At 43.7% G+C, this 24262-nt stretch overlaps 1 protein-coding gene across 1 annotated transcript; it reads left to right on the top strand.

Annotated features, from left to right (window-relative positions):
* Nucleotides 1-18734: 18734 nt before the first annotated feature.
* On the top strand, nucleotides 18735-23759 carry HTR1B (5-hydroxytryptamine receptor 1B). The gene has a single exon (XM_083497430.1). It carries the CDS (start codon nucleotides 20276-20278, stop codon nucleotides 21440-21442), a length of 1167 nt encoding a protein of 388 aa, XP_083353556.1. The 5' UTR covers nucleotides 18735-20275; the 3' UTR covers nucleotides 21443-23759.
* Nucleotides 23760-24262: the final 503 nt, after the last annotated feature.

Here is a 24262-nt window from a genome sequence, read left to right as displayed (position 1 = left end):
CAAGGAACTGAGTTTTATTAAGAAATGATGACAAAATAGTAGTTTAATAGTCCCAGAGGCAGAAAGGGAAAAGCGAGAGGGAGATGAGGGATGGGGGGGGTGTTCTTCCATTACAAATTTCCTGGAAAGGAGTCCAAAGGTACAAGGATGGGCACCTTGCCTGGAGCTGCAACAAATTAGTTAGCAGCAAAGTTAACACAGGAGGCTTGTGTGAGAGGCTTGTGGAAGACTCTGGAGGCTCACTGAGCTTCTGATACTCCCATAAGGTGGGATGCTAAAAGGCTTAAAAAAGAATTGAGAGGCAAGATCAAAAGAGAAGATGTTGCCTTGCTCCTGTTTAACAACGGCAGCAACAAAATAAGGTGTTTATGTCCCAGTAGGTTTGAAAGTGCTTCGTAAATATTACAAAGTAGGACAGGTATGGTTTCAGATTGGATAGTGTTGAGATTTTAGCTGAAAGGCACAACCTGCACTGCTCCATTTAACGATGGGGCAGCTTATATAGGCAGCTTATTGGTATAATAGCTTATTTTTGAGAATATCATTGGCTCCAGATTGATCCGGTATAATGAGCCCAACTTGTGGTCTGAATTTCACAATTGCTTTTCCTTTAGTCTAGTTACCTGAAAATGTGCAGGGCAATCTTTGCCAGTGTTGCTGAAAGATTGATTTCCGAGAAGCACAAGAGACAAGGCAGCAAGTCAGTGGCTCCAAAGGCAGTAACAGGTCAAGAAACAGCGTGGTCTGTAATAAAAGGCAAGTCTCTCCTAGGGTACTTACATTAAAGCCAACTGAAAGATCAGAGCAGACGCAGCAAAGAGGATGGTTGAGAGGGGAAAGCGGTATTCAGAAGTCTGGAGACAACTTTCACTGGAACAGCATCTGAGAAAACATTAAGGAACCATACAGATTATTAGATAAGCAGCAACACTCAACCTGAGGAAAGTGCAGGGATTAGGAAACTGTGGCCCTCCAGATGTTGTTGGATTCAAACCCCTGTCAGCTCAAGCAAACGACCTAGGATGGCCTTAGTGGTGTCAAGTGGGGTGGGGGTGGGGGTGGGTTGGTAGAGAATGAAAAGCCAACAAGGAAATCCCCAGGGGTAAATAGGTGAAAGCTTTGGCTTGTTTGCATACAGTATATGCCAACTGGGAGGAAGAATGAGCAAATGTTGCTGTGTTTAGTTAAAATGCTTTAACTCTGCTTTCCAGACAGTACAAAGCATTTAACGAATTGAAACAACCAGAATTAAAAACTCTGAGACAATTAAAAAAAAACCCTCATATAGGGTGGAATTGCCATCCCATAAACATATAGGGTGGGATTCCGATCCCATCAGCACAAACTTTGCATGAGGGCTTCCACTTGCAGAAATGGGGCTTTCTCCCTCTCCTGGCACCCCCAAAACTGGCTTGGGGGGTCAGGAGAACCCCAAGAAGAGCATGTGGGGGGAGCAGAAGGGAGATTGTTCTGTTCGGCAAGCTAGAATGCTAGCACTGACAGGATGTTCCCCATAGCACGATGTTGAATTCCACGTGTAATTTTATTTTTATCAGATCAAAAAATCATGGTCTATATTAAAATCGGAAGTGAAATAGGAAGCAGAAACACTAAGTACAATTTCAACAAAAATATGGGAGTATCAAATAACACTGCAGGCACCAGAGTGACTTCTTCTGGACTGGTGTTTTGGGGGCACAGCACCAACACAGAAAAGGCCCTGTTAACTGCCTGGCCTCTGGTGATGATCTGAGTAAATGGACAGGATTGTATGAGAAGTTTTTATTGCTCCCATTTCCCTGGGCAGCCAGAAGCTCTAGGCATTAATTGATAAATCAGGGTTTGGTTTTCCATATATTTGCAGGGCGGAAGCTGAAACCATTGCAGACTTACATAATGTGGCATCAAGGAAAAGCAACACTACTGGCCTGGAGGCAAGATCAGTATTTGCCTCAGAGCCCATCAAACCCAGAACAAACCTGACTGCATTTCCAAGGGTTGTTTCTGACCAAGTTAAACTCAGTGTGGAGCCACTTAAATAAATGAACTTTACTTTGAGTGGGTCTGTTCTGACTAGCACTAACACTGGAAGTAACCCCAAACCTCCACTTTCAGCATTAAACAAATACAGCACATGGTGGGGGGGGGGGAGGAAGAAGAAGAAGAGTTTGTATTTGATATCCTGCTTTATCACTACCCTAAGGAGTCTCAAAGCAGCTAACATTCTCCTTTCCCTTCCTCCCCCACAACAAACACTCTGTGAGGTGTGTGGGGCTGAGAGACTTCAAAAAAGTGTGACTAGCCCAAGGTCACCCAGCAGCTGCATGTGGAGGAGCAGAGACGCGAACCCAGTTCCCCAGATTACGAGTCTACCACTCTTAACCACTACACCACACTGGCTCAGGAGAGAGAGAGAGAGAGAGAGAGAGAGAGAGAGAGAGAGCACACCCCCTCCTTTTAGCTGTGTGTGTGATTTCCAGGAAAATGTAATGCATTCCATCAGTAACAAAACAAAAGGAAGGACACCTTACTTCAGTGAAAATGGGCACTGTAACATCTTGTATTGATCCTTTTAATTGGCAAGTCCTACCCTCGAAGCACTCAAGGAAGAAGGTGGCACTGCAAAGCGATTTGTCTCATCATCTTTACTGAAGTACCCCAAATTGCAGAGGGCGAGAAAACTGACATTGCTTTTAAAAAACGCAAAGCAAATATAAGCCTCTAGAGTTGTTTCCTTTTCTTTTGTCCCCATATGTTTCTGAATCATTGCCACATTGTTTTTAACTTAACCAAAAACCAGTAAGAAACAACCAAGTCACTTTGGCAGAAGTTCTGTAGAGAATATTTATCATCCAGAAAGATATTTACTCCGCCGTGTGACTCAGTGCCATTGAGAGAGGCTACACTTCATAGAAATTCGGCATTTAATTATATCCCATAGATATGCTATTGAGTTTTCAGAGCATGAAGGGCAGATGTAGTGCTGGTACTTGAAAACAGCTACCCTGAACTAAATATGTCTGCTAATGAGCCCAGCTTAGGAGGGTTATCTCACTTCCAATAGCCTTTGTTTTAATCTGGAAAACAGATCCCCACCTGTTGAGCAGGGCACACATGAGCAGCATAGAAAGAGGAGGTCGCAAGCTGGGTCAGCCCCACAATAAACCTGTCTTCAGAAAGCATGGTGAAACTAGAAAGGTGAAACTCATACAGACTGAGTTATTTCTGTTCATGTAATATATCCATTCACAAAGGTGTGAAGCAGCAATTGTATCAAAACCTTCCATCAAATTGAAACAACTTCTGCACCTTTTCTACATAAATGTAAGGCAAAGCTTTGCACTAAAGGTCACTCCTTATCGATTAGAAGATTTTCTGAGTCCTTTGGATTAGTTATTTGGACCAGTCTGAAGCACAGACATGCAATGCAGGATACATAATGAGGCTGCAGACAAGATCTTTGCAGTGGTGGAACTGACTACATGCCTTCTCGATCCCTGTCTTTCCCTTGGCTTAAAAAAATCTAGGGGGAGGGAATTGACTGCATGGGTTCAGTGGACTCCAAGGGGACTTTATAGGAAGAATTTGGCTAGTTCAGATAAAGGTTAGGATAAATGAGTACCAGTGCCCTGCTGGAGTCCCAGATTAGCATCCATCATGTTGGGGTTGCTTCCATCCCTGCACTGAGCCTCCCACTGCTTCTATTTGTAGGTATTACCAGTACACACTGCATGCCAAATCTCTTGGAAGCTTGGTTTTCCATATATTTTATAGAGTAGAATTTTCCCATGGACTGCTAATTGCAGGGGGTCGTCTATCCCGTATACTCCAGACTTTCCAATCTTGTTTGGATATCCATTTGGTCATAATGACTGTCTTTATTAATTTATAGTGCTAAATCATGATTGAAGGAATCTTTTTGATGGCTAATGTCACTTGGCAACGTTCCCCTCCCCTTATATTTGCACACAGGCAATTAGAGCAAGTGGTACAATATAGGTGCCACATGTTCTGCCTGCCTGGTAACCTCCAGTAGCCAGACTGCTGCATTTTGCACCAGTTTAAATTTCTGAAGTATCTCTAAAGGTAGCCCTATGTGGACTTCATCACAGTAGTTTGACCTGGATATCATTAGTACACAGATCACTGAGTAGAACCATGTTCCGGTTAGCTACTCCATTTTGGAGAGGAACTGAGTGTTACTTAATAATACAAAATTAGGAAAAATGTGTGCCTGGTGAAACTTGCATTTGTGTAGAGGTTTTTTATTTATTTACATTTCAAGTTTGCCTGTCACTCAAAATGCTCACAAAGTGGTGTGTGTGTGTATGTATCCGCACGATGGGGTGAGCTCCTGTTGCTTTGTTCCAGCTCCTGCCAATCTAGCAGTTTGAAAACATACCAGCATGAGTAGATAAATAGGTACTGCTGTGGCGGGAAAGTAAATGACATTTCTGTGCGCTCAGACACTTATCATAGTCTTCCATGCACCAGAAGCGGTTTAGTCATGCTGGCCATATGACCCGGAAAAGCTATCTGTGGACAAATGCCGGCTCCCTCAACCTGAAAGCGAAAATGAGCGCTGCACCCCAAAGTCGAATTTTATATATATATATATATATATATATATGATCAACCCAGTTTAACTAGGATAAAAGTATAACTTCATAAAAGCAAGGGTAAGAATATTCAGCTAAATACCTTATAAATGGAAGATGTCTTCACCTGCCTTCACAAAGAGACCAGGGAAAAATAAAATAAGCTTTTTTATATATGACAGAAGCATGCAGCCAATAAATCATTAAAGGTGACTTATAACCTAACACAGATGAATAATGGAGTGTGTTAGGTGCTATATGAAAGCTAATAGATTAAAATGAAATCTTCAGTTTCCTTTTGTCTGCCTTGCTCAGCAGAAACCTTAAGCTGAAAATCTAAAATCATTTATGTCTTAACTAGAATTTGGGCAAAGAACAGAGAGCAAGTGAAACAATTCTGCTGCTGCTGTCATATTTTTTAAAAAAACACACCCCATAATCCCTTCCCTTTGATAAAATTATTTCTTCATTTGGGCACTAAAATTATATCCTTACAGTTTGGGCATCTCCTTTGTTAATGAGTCTACAGCTTGAGCAAACATTGATACTATAAACAACTAGGGAAAGGAAAGGGTAATAACTGTTGTGAAAATAACAGAATCTTGCAGGATAGCCAGTATTCAACCATATAGTTAAAAGGCTATGAAAGTAATGCATTTTTTATACTCAGGGGTGAAGTATCTCTAAAGATCTCAACTGAAAGGGCAACTGCTTTGTCCTTCCTAATATCTGTTTTGCAAAATTTTGTTTGCCTATTCAATTGTCTACAAAAATAGCTGTTGCTTTGTGACACTTGCTGCTAGCTACAGCTGAACAGTGCACATGGAGACAGAGTGAAATCCATGAAGCCATTCTATAATATTGATCCTTGATAGTATTGATCCTCGAGGGCTGGATGAAGCCTTGGCCCAAGTTCCTGTGGATGGCAAGGATAGAAAAAAATGGGCAAAGGGGTGGTGGCGGCAGAAAGAAGAGAGAGTCCTGTCTAACTCTTGGCTGCCAGCATGTGCTGCCCATCAGATTTCCCATAACAGAATATGGACCTTAACAGGGGAAAAAACATTCTCCACCTCTGCCCTTTACTTTACTTCTCGGACTTACTGCGCCATTCCATGACTGCTTTGGAAACCACAGGAGCATAACAGCAGCAAGCTTGCTCCCACATGTAAACCATAGTGGCTTTATGTCAGTACTGCAAGCAGGCATAGCAGTGTAAATGTTTAGAGTCAGTAAGTGAGTGATGTTCATTAAAATCCAACAAAAGAGATCTGAGCACACAGAAACACTAGCACACACACAGGCAGGAGGTGCAAATAATAAATACGCATCTCTATCAAAGTTCAGGGCCCTTAACTTTTGGTATTGGCATCTACTTTTTCCCAAGTAATTATTAAGCATGTCGTGAACTTGGAATCTGAATGCATTTAAGAACTAAAGAGATGAAAAGTGGGCAAGGAACTGAATCTTTTCCCCAGAACATATATCGCCCTGAGTGCTTGCTCCATAAAGAGATTGCTCACCTTCTGCTTATTCCAGCTAGCTTAGAAATAGCCCCCAAACTGGAAATCACAGTGTGGTTTTTCTATTCAAGCCTTGATTAACTGGATATGGAAAATGAGTGTTGATGTTTAACACATCACAGCAGGTTGCCGTGGGGGAACACCAAATGTAGCAGTTCCTTGGAAATTTGGTATCCATTTTTCCAGTACTGAACACAGATACAGAGGAGAGGAGAATATCTCAAACCACTAGGGATACCTATGTTCCTTTCAGAAAGACTTGCTTTATTATATAAAGCTTGTATAAATGTGTGCCCTGCAATCTTGTAAGGATGTTTGTTGGTATGTTACTTGTTTATGGTTGCATATGTTATATTATGCATAATAAAATAATAAAAATACAGTGATACCTCGGGTTAAGTACTTAATTCATTACGGAGGTCCATTCTTAACCTGAAACTGTTCTTAACCAGAAGCACCACTTTAGCTAATGGGGCCTCCTGCTGCTGCTGTGCCGCCGGAGCACAATTTCTGTTCTCATCCTGAAGCAAAGTTCTTAACCCAAGGTAATATTTCTGGGTTAGCGGAGTCTGTAACCTGAAGCGCATGTAACCTGAAGCGTATGTAACCCGAGGTACCACTGTATTTTTACAAATGAATACCTTCTTCACCATTCTCTGTTGAAAGTCTGACTGACTGTGTGTGTGACAGAGAGGAGACGGAATTTCTTTTTATGGATCCTCAGAGTCAAAAATCAAAACCAGCCCCAGCTGTCCCTAATAATTAAATTTCAGTAACCCAGACTGAGAATTTTTATGTTGACTGGTGACTTAAAATGCTGACATTTAAACAGCTTCAGCTTTATTTCAAAATGAGCACAAGGGAACTTCACACATACACTGGAGTTTTCCTGCTGGGAAACCCAACAAAATACCAGTGCATTGATTTACATAGTGAAGGTTATTCATGAGGACTTGGAATTTCATTACCCAGAACGTAAAAGTGAAAGTCACCCCCATACAAAGATGCACGTGACTCTTAAAACTAAGTTGGAACTTAATAAACTTTATATAATGATGATGGTTTGTTCTATCAAAAATAAAATTCAATGTCTAGTTGCAGCTGAAAGATTAACAAATTCATCATGACATAAACTTTCATAGGCAAGAGTCATAATAATAGGATAGTTCCTAAAAGCACACTTCTCACATATCAAAGGCCAGCATAAAACAGAAAGTACATAATGAAGATGCCAAACACACCACTGTGAGGAGGAAATTCTACAACTTAGAGGCTGCCACAGACTTCCAAACTTCTGACAGGGATGGCCTCCTATGCTGATCCTAGAAGGTCAGCACAGAAGCAGGAAGTCTTTTAGATATTTGGAGCCTAAGTCATGGACAGCTTTAAACACTAATGTGAGCTTGAAATGAACTGGCAACCAGTGCTGCTGTTTTAACTCAGGGTTTTGCGAATTTTAAATGGAGCCCCAGCCAGTAACCTGCTACATTTTGGACCGGTTGACGTTTCTGAGTTCTCTTCCAGGGCAGCTCCATGGATGGTGCTCTCTATCCAATCAACATACAAAACCAAAAGAAAACAATCCTCCTTATGGGGATTCTAAGTGCAAAATGTCTGTCTAAATATTTAAAGCTTTCCATTGCGTTCTGGACACTGGAAGAGTTAGGTACCAATGAGTCTTATTGTGTGGTTAAACTCAGGGCACAAAGAAACCTCTCCAGAAGGCTATAATGGGAAATTGGGCTTAAGGTATGCACAGCTCTGCCATTTAGAGCTTTATAGGTCAGCTAGCAGGCTGGTGTGCAGTTTCAACAAGATCAACATGTCTTCCATTTCCTCTTTCTACACTAGATGACGCTCCCAAGCTATTTACTAGGACAGTCCTGGACACACATCAAGGACAGCCCCAAGCAAAGCACTCAACAGTAATCAGTCCTGGAGATGACAAAGGCATAAATTATAGGTGCGATGATGCTACTCTCCAGTAACTCTTTACTGGAGTTAAGAAGAAAATCCAGGTGCTGAATGAATAGCCGGTACTTTTCAAGCATATCTGTTTCTGTGAAACTCAAGTAAAATAGCTATCATACAATGGTTGCTGGAAGAACCAGTCAGTTAATTGGTATGCATTGCTTTTTGCCAGTGAATATATTACATTCATTTATATCAGTGGGAGCTATATGTGGCTTATCCAGCCTCATATAACCAACATGCTTAGCTCTAATTAATGCATGAAGGGGTTAAGACCATACCGTAAGCTGTCCTGACAGGTTTAGCTAGGTCACTAGGAAGGATTATCAAGCCTTTGTTCCCCCATTCCACCATATGAACCCTACCAGTAAGGAGGTTGAAGCTGGATGCTCCAAGCTTAAACCAAATGGCTTTAGCAAGCAATCACCGTGTTTCTATACAAATAATTTAGAACCCTTTGCCAATTTGGATCCTAAGTTATACTGCCTGTCTTTACTTGCTGCTGTATGGAAAAAGCACATGAATCTGACCTTTGAAAAGTTTGAAATAAACCATTTTTAATCTATGCTCGATGCTAAGGGAAATGGGGAACTTTGGAAGCAACTTAGAAGGGGTTATCTTAAAGGTCTAACCATCTATAGTTCCAGGCTTTACTTTGCTACATGTTTTGTGATTTTATATCTCATCCATGCAGTATTACTATTTATATTTTTATCATATATTTATTTTCATCCTCCACAGAGTTCAGAGTTCCATACATGGTGCCTCTCACCTTTTATGCTCACATCAGCCCTGTGAGGTGGGTTTAGATGAAGGGGAGTGACAGAACCTAAGTCACCCAGTCAGTTTCACGAGTGAATAGGGATTTGAACAAAGGTCTTTCCAACACTTCATCCACTATACCACACTTGATGCACAATACAGATGGTGCAATAATAATTTGGATACAAGCTCTCTTCTTCATTCCCAGGAGAAGTACAAACAGTTGTGTTTCCTTAGAATGCTTCAGTGATACTCATTCACAGAGACTATATTTCTCAAACTGCATGGATGCTGGCTGAAAAACACCTTTGCTGGAGTTAGAAAGTTGTACTCCAGAAAGTTTTACACCAAAGATCCTTATATTTCTAGTTTGACAGTCTTTTCAATTAAGGCTTGATGGAATAACTGCTAAGACCCAAATAAATCCATCACATTGCACTGTGGAATTAGTGCAGATGAATCAGGTACACTGGCCCATCATATACCCTTTCTGGTGGTTAGATTCAGTATGTTATAATACAACGAGAAAATAAGGAAGAATAAATTATTCTCTATAGAGCTAGAGCAGAGAGCAGGTGAAACACTTTTCAGAGAGCAAAAGTGAATGCATGACAGAAGCAACTTTTTAGATGGTGCAGGACTGCAGTGGCAGAATTGCTATGCAAAAGAATTTCCAATGCAGGGAATTGCTTACATTATTGCTGCTGCATGATATATGGCCTAGTTTTGTTACAAGAAAATGAACACAATGCATAGGTATCTTTTAATAACCCAAAACAAAACTATTATGCCCCATAGATCTTTCGAGACCACAGTGTAAAAAAACCCAGAATTTGTTGAATTTGTCGTCTACACCAACCTTATCCCATTTTATCCTCAAAGTGACTCTGAGCAAGCTTAGGTTGGAGAGACAGTGACTCAGTGGCGGATTTACATATAAACTAAACAAGCTATAGCTTAGCCCCCCCCCCCAAAAAAACCTAAAGAAAAAACACCTGGATTTACATTTCCAAAATATAAGATAAAAAACAAATAAAATAAAACCTACATACAGTTAGAGCTTAATAATTATATCACTATTAATATACTTCTTAATTGTATTTCAGTTCAACAATTACTTTGATAAAATACATACAGCTGGACATATAAAGGGCCCTATTATCTTCAGTATCTTAGGGCCTCATCAAACCTAAATCTGGCCATGCAGTGTCTATTCTTTCTTAGAATGGGTGGAAGAAGATTTTCTGCAATGACTATAGCCAGGGGCCTAAAGTTCCTTTCCTCCACATATGTTCTAAATCGAACAGAGGCGATATGCACTGCAGTACTGGAGAGGACGAAGGGTGCAAGATTCAAACAACTACATTTTTTTAAGTAGCGGGAGGTAAAATGTCAGGAAGTGGTGGGCCATTGCTGCAAGGGGGAAAACAGCAGCCCTGCAGAGGTTTACCATTTGCCACTTAGGAACATAGGAAGCTGCCTTGCACAGAATAATTTCAATGGTTTATATAGCTCAGTATCAGGGCCAGCCTAATATATTGTGGTGCCTTAGGTGAACAACTAAATGCTGCCCCGCCTGGTAAGAAGATGTGAGTGAAGATCTACATCAGGAGCATAGGAAGAACAAAGATCTACATCAGGATCTGCTGGCCCTGTGGATCCTGCTGGCTGAGACGGTAACTTCACCTTGCCTTATGGGTGGTGCAGCCCTGCTTAGTATTATGTACACCAGGGTTTCCCAAACTTGGGTCTCCAGCTGTTTTTGGACCACTACTCCCATCATCCCCAGTTAGCAGGACCAGTGGTCAGGGATGATGGGAACTGTAATCCAAAAACAGCTGGAGACCCAAGTTTGGGGAACACTGGTGTACACTGATGGACAGTGGCTCTCTAGGATTCTGGAAGAGATATTTCCCAGCCCTTCCTTGAAAAGCTGAGAATTGAACCTTGAAGCTTTTACATGCAAAGCAGATGCTCTCCTACTGAGCTATGGCCGTATCTATTTAATTTTTAAAATGCAGAATGTGTACTCCTGCACTTAAATTCTACAACAGAGGAGTAATCAGTTACTGCAGAATATATGCATCTATTTCCATCTACCTGTGTTAGATATAGATATTTTTAAACCAACCACCACTACCAAAGGCACAAATATGAAGGAGTATCAACCATTTGGTTCACTCATGAGACACATTCCCCCACATTGAACTCACTATATCAGCTGATACACTAGCTAGAAAAGGACATGACATTTCCCCATTGAAAACATAATAAATATTGATCCCTGGATGCAGATGTTTTCCACAGCAGGTGTGATTGTTAGAGATTTTTAGATCCTCTGAAACAACTGAGTTGTAACTGTGCATTCATTTTACAATAAAGCATTTGTCTAGAAAGGCCCCAAGGCAGGTCAGGGTAATGGAAAGGGAAATCTACCATATTAAGATTAAGGCACCTTTCTTACTGAGACCCCTGTGATTAAAAACTCATTGACAAAAAGCAAAGCTGTCTGTTTCTGCCTTCTTTACTGCAGCTACTGTTTACTTCAAGTGAGCATGACACCTAGATGGTCAGATAAAGGTTTCTTCCTGATCACCTTTTTATTTATTCTTTACAGGGAATTTATATGAAGTTGTGTCAAGCAAGTGCTGTCCCACACTTTCTGGTGCCACACACACACAACCCTAACCACTTTTTAGGTAAAATATCTCTCAGAGTATTTGTACAACAAAATCAACAATAAAATCATACATACATATTAAAATTCACCAAGAAATTAATAACCTCAAAATCCAAAACAAAACACCAAAATGAAACCAATGAAGTGTTGTTGCATACAATAAATTGAGATTCAGGGTGGAAGTTTTAGTAGCCATCAAAGATTATCTAGCTTTGAGTCTTACAAAAACCTTGCAGAGAAGGTTACTACTATTATGATCTTCATGTTGCAGATTTGGAACTGAGACTGAAGATATTAATTTGGCTAAGTCCCACATAATGGTTTCATGTAAGAAATGAGATTTTGACTGGGAAAGTGCAGGTTTCAGCCTCCTAGCCACTACACTTTAGTAGAAATATCCACATGTTTCTTACCTGTTCCACAGCAAAATCACTGTGTCAGCCTTGCCCATCCAAACACTCACTGAGAAATCACAATAGGCTTTTTAATATGTTACACTGAACACAGGTACAATCTGTCTTTACACACGGACAAAGATTTGTGCGCAGGAGTGTACACTTGTTGGTTTGTACAGCTCAAGTATTGTGTATAAAGGATTGTACAGTGAGCTATAATCTCAGCTTCAGTTTATTTTCTGTAAAAGAGGAACAAAAGTGGCTGACCTGATGGGGCTGACTGGAGGATAAACAAAATGAAGAAAACATGTTCTCAGTACATTTTTTAAAAAGCTATGTAGAACTATTAACAAGAATGGAATGCTATGGAAAATGTTTGCCCTTGACAGATGTACTTCATGTTCTTCCTAGCCTCTTAGTGGTGTACTAAGCACACCCAACATCCCATCTCTAGTCAGATTGATGAACCAATGCAGGAAAGTGGTGTATTGGGAAGATTAAGTGGCCAAATAGGATACAGCTTCTTGACTTCAACCATAGAAGAAGAAGAAGAAGAAGAAGAAGAAGAAGAAGAAGAAGAAGAAGAAGAAGAAGAAGAAGAGGTGTTCTGCAGGAGAGATGCACAAGAAATAGCAGCCAGGATTCACTTAACAGGGCTTTCACCCCACCCCAAAATCCGTTGCTGGGGTAGTCAAGAGAACCTGCAGAACAGCATATAAGGGGAGGGAGGGCAGAGGGGATTGTTCCACCTGTCAAGCTGCAATGTTTGCTCTGACAGCACTTCACCACAGCATGATGTCGAATTCTACCCAGTGTATTCAATATTAATTGACTATGGTCACTGGCATTTTTGTACCTACTACAGCTGTCTAACTCATATCCCTTCCTAGGATCAAACAGCTGCCAACAAACAACTCTATGAGGCTGTGGATATTCCCAAAGCCTTAAGGAATCAATTTAGACTCCATGGATCACCACTGAACTTTTTGAATTCTCAACCCACTCATCACCCTGTTTTCATTCTCCAAACCCCCTCCCCCCCCCCCATTTTGCAGTGCTTCTGAACATGATAATGCCTTTTGTGTTTTACCAAATGCTAGCAATGTTGGAGCAAGGGGAAAGATACCCATCTGCACCAACACATGATGCCCAGTGCTGAATTTATGCTTTGAACATAGCATGGAGCTGACTTTCTAACCTACTCCCCCCCCCACACCTTAAGAGTTTGCTCCCCTCTCTCTTGCTATTTATAGAGTGCAATCAAACATTTTTTTCTACTTCTTCATTATTAGGCTAATGAGGCCTAGGTCTCTTAACTTCTTCCTATGATTACTCCAGCTGGTTATATATACAATCTCATGTATACTGGATCATATTTATAACAACTGCAAGACTCCACAGAAAATCTGAAGGCAGCCCTGTTTAGGGAAGTTTTTAATATTTAATGCTGTATTGTTTTTAACAGTCGATTGGAAGCCGCCCAGAGTGGCTGGGGAAACTCAGCCAGATGGGCGGGGTATAAATAATAAATTATTATTATTATTATAAAATCTCTAAGTTCAGACTTACTGCTAATATGTGGGGTTTTTACTGAACGGCATGAGGATGAAGTTGGGTGTTTTAAATGATGCTCATGCTCAGTGGCCTCTTAAGCTAAGCCACAATTAGTTTATGTAGAGCAGAAACTGAATTTAGTTCCAAGTAGAGGTGCTAAAGATGGAAATTTAAACTATCATTATGTGCCAAAAAAACATTCAAAATGGAAACTTCTCTTTAATTGGGGGAATTCTTAGTTCACAGTTAATATTGATCAGCTTTCCTTGCTCATGGATGTGCAAGTTGGTCCTGTTGTGTTTGGGATTTTTTAAGCTATGCAAACAGCAGCTGCAATATCTAGTCAAATACACATTTGGTCCTGCAATTTACAACAACATCAGAATTTCTTTGGTCCATAAGAGATATGAATATGTCCCCCTCTATCTTGTTTTAACTATATTGGAAGATGCTTATTATAGATTAATAAATCACCACCTCTGAAATATTTCTTCCTACGAAAGATTTAGTAACAAATTAACCCTCTGCCAGAACGTCTTACTGTCAAGGTAAAATATGGCCTGAAGCAACAATGGATGAGATTTCTACACTGCCTATTGATGAATAAACTTTGAAACATGCAGTCTCCATCTGGAGACTCAGATATAATATGAGTTTTGAGTTCTAGGGAAACATATTATTTTAATTAAAACATGATTGGGTCCATGAATAAGATGTGTTTATAGTCATCTGCAATACATCATACCTGGCTCTTTTTTAAACAGAAACAAACTCAGGTGTTTTGATTTTTTTTTTTTAACTATCTTTTCCATTTTCCCAGAGCTTGGGGATTTTTTTTTCAATTTTGCTTGTATCTTATTTAATATTTATGCCACAGCCAGATCAAGACTATGTATGGATTGAAAATTGTCCTGGGTACGAATCTTCAAACCTTGAGAAAACTATTTCCATGTAGCATGCACATTCCCCCACCCATCTATGTATTACAACACACTGGCTCTCTACTGAATTATGCCATGTTCCAAATTCACCTAATTGCTTAAGTAATTCAACAACCACAAGCTATATTATGTCCAAATTTTAATTAATAAAATTTATTCATAAATCACTTACTGGGAATGTGGGTTCATTTTCCTTGTGTGTGCTTTCACTCTTTATTTTTTCCTTTGATTTAATTCAGTTGTGTTTAACACATCTTTCTTGATTACCATTGTTAGCATGCTGTAGGGCAGATTTTGACTACAGTTTAAGAATGTAATAATGTCACTGCAAATTTACCTTCAAACTTAGTTCTCCATTAGTAATCCCAGTACCTGGAGTGATCTAAGTTTGTAAAGCTGATACTAATGGTGCCATGTCATATGTGAGAAAAACACTGTGTGGGTCACAATGCATTATCCACACAAATGGGACTCTAAATTCTTGTATCAGCTGCATTTTAAAATGACAATCCCCATGCGGCGCAAGATGAATCATGGCCCAAGTTTGAGAGGACACTAAGCAACCCTGCATAACCTCAAAGATGTCTATTATCTTTGTACTGGGGATGTATCACATGTTAGATGTTGATTCACAGAGGTAGAGAGAGAATATGCTTGCTGCCCTCAAGCACAAACATACCCCAGTTAACCCAAACAGAAGCTCTGAGAAGCTGCACGTTGTGGAAGTCCCATAGCATTCCTAACCTGATGAAGACGGATTGATGCTTTCACAAACAAGTATTTGAAGCTTAAGCTGAGGTGTTTAAGCATCTCTTAAGCTCTGCCTTCTTCCTAGGAGGAGACTGAAGTCTGTATCGTCAGCCCCAGCCCTAGCCCTCCAGAAACACACTGGGTGTGCTGACATTTCAGGAGATCTGTTTGCTGGACAGCTCCCTTACCAGCTGCTGCAAAGCCACAGAGACATGGAGCAAACCTCTCCTATTTTTGGTCTGTGAGCCATTTGTGTGTGTGTTTTAAAGGAAACCTTGTTGGGATCTAGATCAGCAGCACAGTGGGGCCTTCAGGGCAAATAAGGGAGCAGAAGAAGGGCCCAGAATAAGCAGGAAGGGACCCAAACACAGCAGGGCTGCGCTATCACGTTTTGAAATAATACACATTATCATCTAAAGGTAATTTTGGGGGGTGGTGGAGGGAGTGTCAAAAATTAGCTAACTGCACCATTTCAGGGAGATGCCTTTTAACCTGCCCAGCTGCTTTTCTGAAGTTCATCTGTCGAGTTCATTTTCCCACATTCATCCTCCTCCTGTCTCTGCCATCAATGGTGTTAACTTTTTGATGAAAAGGAAATGCTAAGATCATTTTAACTTGTGACTTAATAGATAATCCCCACCTCAGCTCTGATCAACCCAGTTCCAGATGTGACCCAGTCCAGAAAAATCACATGAGCTGCAACTTTCAGATCAGCTTGCAATAAGGTTGGAGACCTTAAGAGTACAATTCTGTAGGTTTGCTTGGAAGTAAGCCGCACTGCGTTTGATGGTTCTTACGCCTGGTCTAGCTTAAGTACACCTTTATCAGGTAGGTGTAAGTGCCACTATAACCAGTGAAACTCATTTCCTAATGATTTCCATCTGGGCATTCTGAATGGGAATTAAGTTTCGCTGAAACCAGAGGTGCCAGGGTATGACACTCAAACCTTTCACTCCAGAAGCAGCGCCACTGGCTTACATCAAAACAAAGACTTCTGTTTGTGAATTGCACCCTAAGCCCATCTAAGGGCACATGCATGGATTTAAGTGGCTTGTGGGTTTTCCTTAGAAATGTGACGAGACAAGGGAGATAACTTTGGATATTTTACTGTGTTGAGGCAAGCAAGGCTCAACCAGTTCTAACTATATTATGGCTTAAGGTCCACAAAAGTCCTACAGAATTTTGGAAAAGGAGAAAAAAGCAGCTGCAGCAATAAACAAGAGGGTGAGCAAGGGAAAGAGGAAGCGCAAAGTTAAACTGCTGAGCTTCAGCAGGCAGGAAACCATACTTTACACTGAAAGAACGACGGGGGCTTGCTAGAGTTTCTTTCTGAGCACGAATAAAAGGGCCCCTTCACAATGCTGTCCGGACCAAAACTGTTAACCTGCCCTGGTTGGAAAGTGCAACAAAGGGTGAGCCTGGAAGGTGGGGTGACACTGAGGATACTCTGGGGCTCCCAGGCAAAAAGGATGGCCACAGACAAGGCCATGGTATAAGATGGTCTGCGGCTGCTCTGAGGAACAGAAGCATCAGGGAGAGAGCTGGTTCTCTGGGGTGCCTTAAGGAAACCCGAGGGCAGTTTTGTAACCTAAAACACAGCTCCTGGCAGCAGTTAACCGCTGATGGAGAGAGGGAACACATTCCTACCGAACTAAGGGCCGCTTCACGGATTACTTTTAAGTGCACCTAGAAAGCATAACATGTGAAAGCAACAAAGGGGAGCTGTGATTGCCTACAGTTCAGTGCTGAGTGTACACACTCCATGCCCACGGCCAATTTTATTGCAAAAATTCACTTGGGCTAGGAATCGGATCTCACCTCTCTGCTGCATCGTGGATCACTTGCCTTGTAAAGGTGATGACGGTAGATTAGGGATGTGCGTGCGCCACGCATGCAATACAGAAATCCGGGAGGAGAACCTTCCCTCTCCACCCTGTTTGCTCGCGTCATTCAGGCAATCTGTCGCCCACTAATGCAAGCGCCCACCCAAGCCTGTGGGAACGAGCCGGCACGTGGCTGCCGCGAACCTCCAACTCGCCACTTCTACCAAGATCCGTCCCTTCTTCGCTTATAGGGTGGAGCTCGGGACTTGTGCAATCGCATTCAACCCCCTGGAACTCGGTAGGAGTTAGTTACTCCTGAGCAAACGCGTTGAGGGGGCAGCCTTTTTCCCCGAGACGCAGCGCAATAATGTTTTAACGATCGCATTTCGGACTGTAAAAAACCCACATCGTAAACGCGTAACAGCACCACCTGAGTAGTCCATAAAAGCTCGTGGCTCTGCAGTCAGCACGCCGAGCTGTTTCCCAACCTGCCAAGATCGGGCGGTGGGAAAAGATAAAGGCTTCCATAATCACCGATTTTTATGCTCTTCCGGCGTTTACTGACCGGATCATAGAATTGTAGAGGCTCATCTAGTCGAACCCGCTTCAAGGCAGGAATCTGCAGCTGTCCCAAACAGGGATCAAACCCGCAACATTGGCGTTATCAGCACCATGCTCTAACCCAGGCATCCCCAAACTCGGTCCTCCAGATGTTTTAAGACTACAATTCCCATCATCCCTGACCACTGGTCCTGTTAGCTAGGGGTGATGGGAGTTGTAGTCCCAAAACATCTGGAGGGCCGAGTTTGGGGGTGCCTGCTTTAACCAACTGAGTTCGGAAGATTGCTTGACACACACACAGGTTGAGCACTTTCTAGGCGACGATAAATACAGTGGTACCTCGGGTTACATACGCTTCAGGTTACAGACTCTGCTAACCCAGAAATAGTCCTTCAGGTTAAGAACAGACCTCCGGTACGAATTAAGTACTTAACCCGAGGTACCACTGTATTGCTTTCCTACTTCTGCCAAAGGCAGCCTAGCTGAGGATATCCCGGGGGCCCATAGCCCTCTCTCCAGTCTGGTTCCATGGCGTTTTTGACGCCCCCCGCAGCCCAAGAAAGAAACCCTCCTGCCTTTGTCAGCCTGTTGATTTCAGCCAGACATGCACTGTTGCTGCGTGTGAACAGAGCTCAGGAGGAAGGTCTGGTTCTGCACGTGCGATGCAACCACCCTCGAAGGGAGGTTGCGATCCGCGCACAGCTGCAGAAAAGCCCCAGCGGCTCTGGTTTCCGAATAAACGCGCGCAAAGAGCGGCGGCGCGCACGCCGTCTTCGTTCGGCCATGCAATTGTTTTTAACGGCCAACTGCTGTTATATATTTGTTTCCATTGCAAACCGCCTTGGACTCCAAAAGCAGCCTAAAATGAGAGGAAGTCGAAATAAAAACGCAGAGAGCTTAGAGCTTGGACCTTCTAGCCAAGTAGGTTGCGAGCGAAAAGACAGAGGAATCCCAAACGTGCTTACTCAAAAGTAAGTCTCCCTAGACTCTCATATAATGGGGACCGGGTGTTTCGTGTCAGAGAGAACGAGGAGTATTATTAAGCTTCTGTCCTGGGTACATGCTCTCTGGTTCTGCCAGTCCCCATAAATGCCTGTCATCAGACTGCAGATTTCAAAGCGCGGGTGGGTGGGCAGAGGAAGGCGGAATGCTTACGTTTGCACTCGGCGTGAGTGCAAACCCTCCGCGGCTGGAGATAAAAGCAGTTCCCATTCAGCCGATGCTCTTCGGGGAAGACTTTCAGAGAATTCCCCCTTCCAAAAAACAGCAAGAGCAGCCGCCCGATTCGCGACGCTGCCCAATTAAAAGCCGAAGGGCTTGGAGTCGAGCCAGCGGAGCCAACGGGGTAAAGTTGGTTTACATCAAAGCGCAAAGGACATAATTGGACTGTGGATCAGGCAAGAGCACACAAAAAAGAAAAGAGCGATCCAGACGCGACAGCAGTAGCCCGGCTGGATCAGAGAAAGGACCCATCTGGGTCCAGCGTCCTGCAACCCACAAACAACACGTGAGGGCAAGAGACCTCTCCCGCGCGCGACACTGCTCCTGACACTGGAGGCTTCATTTAGCCACGATGGGCTACGGCTAGGAGCTGTGGATAAACCTACCCTGCACCAAGGAGCCCTCAAGGCCAGGGGCCATTTCGCCCCATCTAACGGCAGCGACCTCTTCGTGGTTGGACACCATCATCACCATCTTGCCCCACCTTGGAAATCGCTGGTGCCCCATGCTGCTGGCAGCCCGTCAGGCGTCCGCGTCCAAAGAAGGCGCAGGCAAAGAGACAAGGCGAACTAGCGATCCCAAGCAAGTCCGCTTCGGTTCGAGGAGAAAGCTGAACCTCCAGTGGCAGGTGCGGTGGGAGGGCGCTAGGACCCGGCGGGATCCTCTCGGGGCCGAGAGGGGCGGGGCGGGGCCGAGAGGCCGGCAGCCGGAGCTGGGCGACAGCGGCCACGAGTTGCCGAGGTGGGCTCGCGCCGAGCGAAGCGGAGCTGCGGCGGGCGGCGTATATATAGCCGAGGCTGGCGCTGCGCTCGCTCACTGAGGCGCCGGCTGCGACTGCCGGGAGGACCCTCGCTCTCCTGGGCTGGGAGAGAAAAAGAGAGAGACGGACCCGGGGAATATTTCCCAACACAGGGGTCGCCTCGCCGCCTACTTTCCTTCCGTCCGCCGCCTGGAAAAAGTTGTTGGGCGAGGCGCGGAGAAGAAGAGAAGAGGCTTCTGGCCGCCCGTGGCGCCGTTTCCCGCCCTCCGAGAAGCCCGTGTGTGGGTTCCTACTCCCGCCGCCGCCGCTCTCAACTTCTCCGTCCGCCGGCTTCGCTGCTGCCGTCGCAAAAGTGGGAAGATGCTGCCTCGCCTCCACCAGGGCATGGACTGCCGCCGCCGCCACCGCCACCCGAGATGGCCTCGCTTGGAAGCCCGCACGTGCTGAGGCGGCGGCGGCTTGGCGCCGGCAGGAAGGTAGGCGGACGGGCGAGCGCGTGATGGCGGCGGCGCGAGACCCTGTCCGCCCGGGCGCGGGAGGCGTCCCCATTGGGTGAGCCCCGCGCGCATGCCCTCCCCCGCACATCCGCCCAGACTCCCGTCTGCCAGCTCACATTTGGCGCGCGGGCTTCTCTGGAGATGTAGCGTGCTGTGAGGGCGCTGCCCTCTTCCTCCACCTCCTCCTCCTCCTTCCTCCTCCTCTCGGCAGCCCCGTCGGTCCAGAGCCTCTTTGTGGAGGCATGGAGCAGCCCAGACCCTGCCCAGCCTCCGTGGATGTGTTCCACACCAATGACTCCTTCCACCATGCCAGGAACTGCAGTGGCGGCGGCGGCGCAGAAGAAAGCGCTGCCTACCAAGATGGCACCCCGCTTTCCTGGAAGGTGGTGCTGACCATCATCTTGGCCCTCATCACCTTGGCCACCATGCTGTCCAACGCTTTTGTCATCGCCACTGTCTACCAGAGCCGCAAGCTGCACACGCCGGCCAACTATCTCATCGCTTCCTTGGCTGTCACGGACCTCCTGGTGTCCATCCTTGTCATGCCCATCAGCACCATGTACACTGTGACTGGGAAATGGACCCTGGGCCAGATCGTCTGTGACATCTGGCTCTCTTCGGATATTACTTGTTGCACTGCTTCCATTCTCCATCTGTGTGTGATCGCCCTGGACAGGTACTGGGCCATTACCGATGCGGTGGAGTACTCTACTAAAAGGACTCCCAAGAGGGCGGCTGTCATGATTGCTCTGGTGTGGGTCTTCTCCATCTCCATCTCGATGCCCCCTTTGTTCTGGCGCCAGTCGAAAGCTGAAGAAGAGGTGGCCGATTGTGTGGTGAACACAGATCACATCTTGTACACCGTCTACTCCACGGTGGGGGCCTTCTACTTCCCCACCTTGCTTCTGATCATCCTCTATGGAAGGATCTACGTGGAAGCCAGGTCTCGGATTTTGAAACAGACACCAAAGAACACAGGCAAAAGGTTAACCCGAGCCCACCTAATAACAGATTCCCCGGGCTCAACGTCATCAGTCACGTCCATAAACTGCAAGGCTTCAGAGGCTTCTAGTGAAACGGGGTCTCCTGTGTACATGAACCAAGTCAAAGTGAAGGTGTCTGATGCACTGCTGGAAAAAAAGAAGCTGACTGCCGCCAGAGAGCGGAAAGCTACCAAGACTTTAGGGGTTATTCTAGGAGCCTTCATTGTGTGCTGGCTGCCCTTCTTCATCATCACCTTGGTGTTGCCTATTTGTAAAGATGCTTGCTGGTTTCACATGGCCATCTTTGACTTCTTCACATGGTTGGGATATCTTAACTCCTTAATCAACCCCATCATCTACACCATGTCCAATGAAGACTTCAAACAGGCATTTCATAAATTGGTACGGTTTCGGTGCACAAGCTGAGTATTGAATGCAGTTAAGTTTAATTCTCCAGGGCAGGAGGGCTTGAATGCATTTTGTATGTCTGGTTCTGCAGGTAGGTAGATCATTATTACCATGTTACTTCGACTCTGGAAAAATGGTACTTTGGATGGCAGAGTTTGGTGCAGAGGAGAACCATGCAAGCCTAGTGTAGCTTCCCTTTCAGAGTGAAAGTAGCTTCTTTCTGAGCCTTGGTTTAAAAATGCTGCTGCATCTTATTATACTCCTATTAACAATTGCTGAAGGAAAGTAGTTTTGGCCTTAAAAAAAATGATTGTTTCTCCTGGATTATGCCTTGTAGACCCACTGTGGTAGGAATTGGATTGCTTTGGGACAACTTCTTTGGAGACGCCTCCATCCAGCGTGACTGCACTTGAACTAAAAGTTTGTCATTCGGTCTCCTCTGCTAGGAGACCTTTGCCTCTCAGCCATCTGTGTTTGAAAGCCTTTCGCCAATGTTTCACTCCTCTTTTTCCCTGCTAGCTTGCTAATTTTAAAGACTATGCAGAGTGGACTGCAAATGAATTGCGCATGCTGCTCAAAACCTTACTTGTCCTACAGAGCCAAGACCCTGAAAGAATAGGCATTGACAGTCTGGCGAGAACTGTCCCTGACTTGTTGATAGTAAATGGGTTTGAGGAACATTGGGGAAGCAAATCAAGTATAGGAGGAGACAAGGGGATCAAATGAGAACTCAGTGTGAGAAAAGCAACTCATTCTTGTTTGTGTCTTTTCTGTTTAACAACTTGTCAGATTGTAACCCACAAATCAAACAGTGAGTGTGAGTGTGTGTTTTCACATGCATGTCTGCCTGCAGAGTTGAGTGCCAAAGCTTGCAAGCTGCTTCCATTTTTCATTTTAGTGCTATATGTTCCTGACATTTTGCATATTTGAATAAGTGACTCACACACAAATCTCTTGGTAATATGTGTGTTAACACATACAGGCTGTTTAAACCTAAATCTGCTTTTGCTCACTAACCCAGTTTTGCTGGTGTTTTAATCCTTACATTGATGCTGATTATGAAGCCATCATAGCTAAAATGACACATTAAATCAACCATCTTAGTCATTTTCTGAAAAGGACTTTTGCCCACCAAATACCGTAAATGCACAGCAACTTTCCTTTGCACTGATTTCACATGCATATTCCTCCCATTTCAGCTCTCCAGGTTACCAGTACATTAGGTCCATTAAGTAGGGTACTGTCTTCCCCCTCTAAAAAGAATAATACTTGGAACACTCTCTAGTAAGAAATCTTATGTACAGTTTTCTTTTTCTTCATCATTTCACTCCATTCCCTCCTCTGTGCGCCCTTTCATAAAAAACTCTGATAAGCAGCTAGAAATTAATTTAACTACAGCAACTTCTTATTATTAACACTGTCTGCAGTAAGACTCTATCTTCAGCTTCAGTATTTGGAGAACTGTAAAGTTCCCCAATTGTCTGCCATTATCTGGGTGCAAAAAGGTCAGGTTTTATATAGTATTCCCTGCTTTGAATAAGCATAGTGCTTAGAAAACCCAGTTACATCTTCCTGTATTATATAATACATGCAAGAAAGTCTTCTGGTTTTACATGTCCCCACTTTTAAAAATAGTAAAACCTGTTTTAATAAGAACTTCACCAGGTGGGAGGGTCCTGATTCCAAACCCCTTCAGAATAAAGCTTTTTCCTTCTCCTCCCCAGTAGGCTTTTGTTCAGATGTCAAATGAAGAATGGCAGTAACTGTCTTTTGCAGATATATTTGTGCATCCAGAAATGTTCATTCTTAGAACTTCCAAAATGTAAATTGTTAGCTTTCAGCAAGGGTAAAGCAAGAGGATAAATATAAAGGTGTATGTAGCCTAAAGGAGGCTTGCTATACATGGAAAATCTGTACTTTACAGACTTGTACACTGTCTGTAGTACAGAGTATACAGATACACATGCTAGTGCTATTTCTTATGAAAGAAATGTTCTTATGAAATATCTTATGAAAAGACCTGTTCTGTGCATCTCTTTCCCCATTTATCTGTAGAATCAAGTTGCTATTACAAAGACACAACAGTTCTGTTGTCTAAAGTCCTTGATGCTGCAGAAAATACCAGCACATGTGTGTGTAAGTTACTAAGTTCAGCCCAAATTCAGTTTAATGACTTTGGAAGAGAAGCTGTTCCAGTATTTGCTAATATTGGGTGCAAAAAGAGAAGTTTAAGCTATGAACCTTATGGTTTTTCACAAAAAGTCTTCAGAAGTTGCTGGGGGTTTTTTACCATTATGGGGAGAGTAGCCAGAAAAGCCAGGTAGTGTGTGTTCCTTATACACATGTTCCATGGGGCCTCTTTTAAAAGACTCACCCTGTATATATCACAAAAAATAGCTGAATGCTACCCACCTTTTAAGCCTGCCAATCAAATATAAAACTATTGCATGAATCACCAATACAGCACCTGTGGGTGCCCACGGGGCCTTTCCTTGTGCCCTCAGGTTTCTGTTTCCTCTGCCCCACCCCGCTGAAATTGGTCTTGAGAGAAACATCTTTTGGAGAAGAAGTATAGCTCAGTGGTAGAGCATCTGGCTTTGCATGCAAAAAGTCCTTAGGCATCTCCAGGCAGGGCCAGGAGTAACCCCTGCCTGAAACCCTGCGTAGATGGAACTCCTGTGTTCCTATTGTAGTCAATATAAAGCTTTTCTCAAGCTCTACTGCACCATGTGTAGCAGGGGGATCTTTCTCCAGGTGTGACCCTAGCGCGCCAAAAATGTCCCCTGCGTCACAATTAGGCTGGAAAGAAAATTATTATATTGACTAAAAGAGAAGGCT

Source organism: Podarcis liolepis, assembly GCF_965112155.1.
Source record: "Podarcis liolepis genome assembly, chromosome: 3".
Taxonomy (NCBI): Eukaryota; Metazoa; Chordata; class Lepidosauria; order Squamata; family Lacertidae; genus Podarcis; species Podarcis liolepis.
Note: the sequence above shows the minus strand (reverse complement) of the source record. Positions and strands in the feature narration are given on the sequence as shown.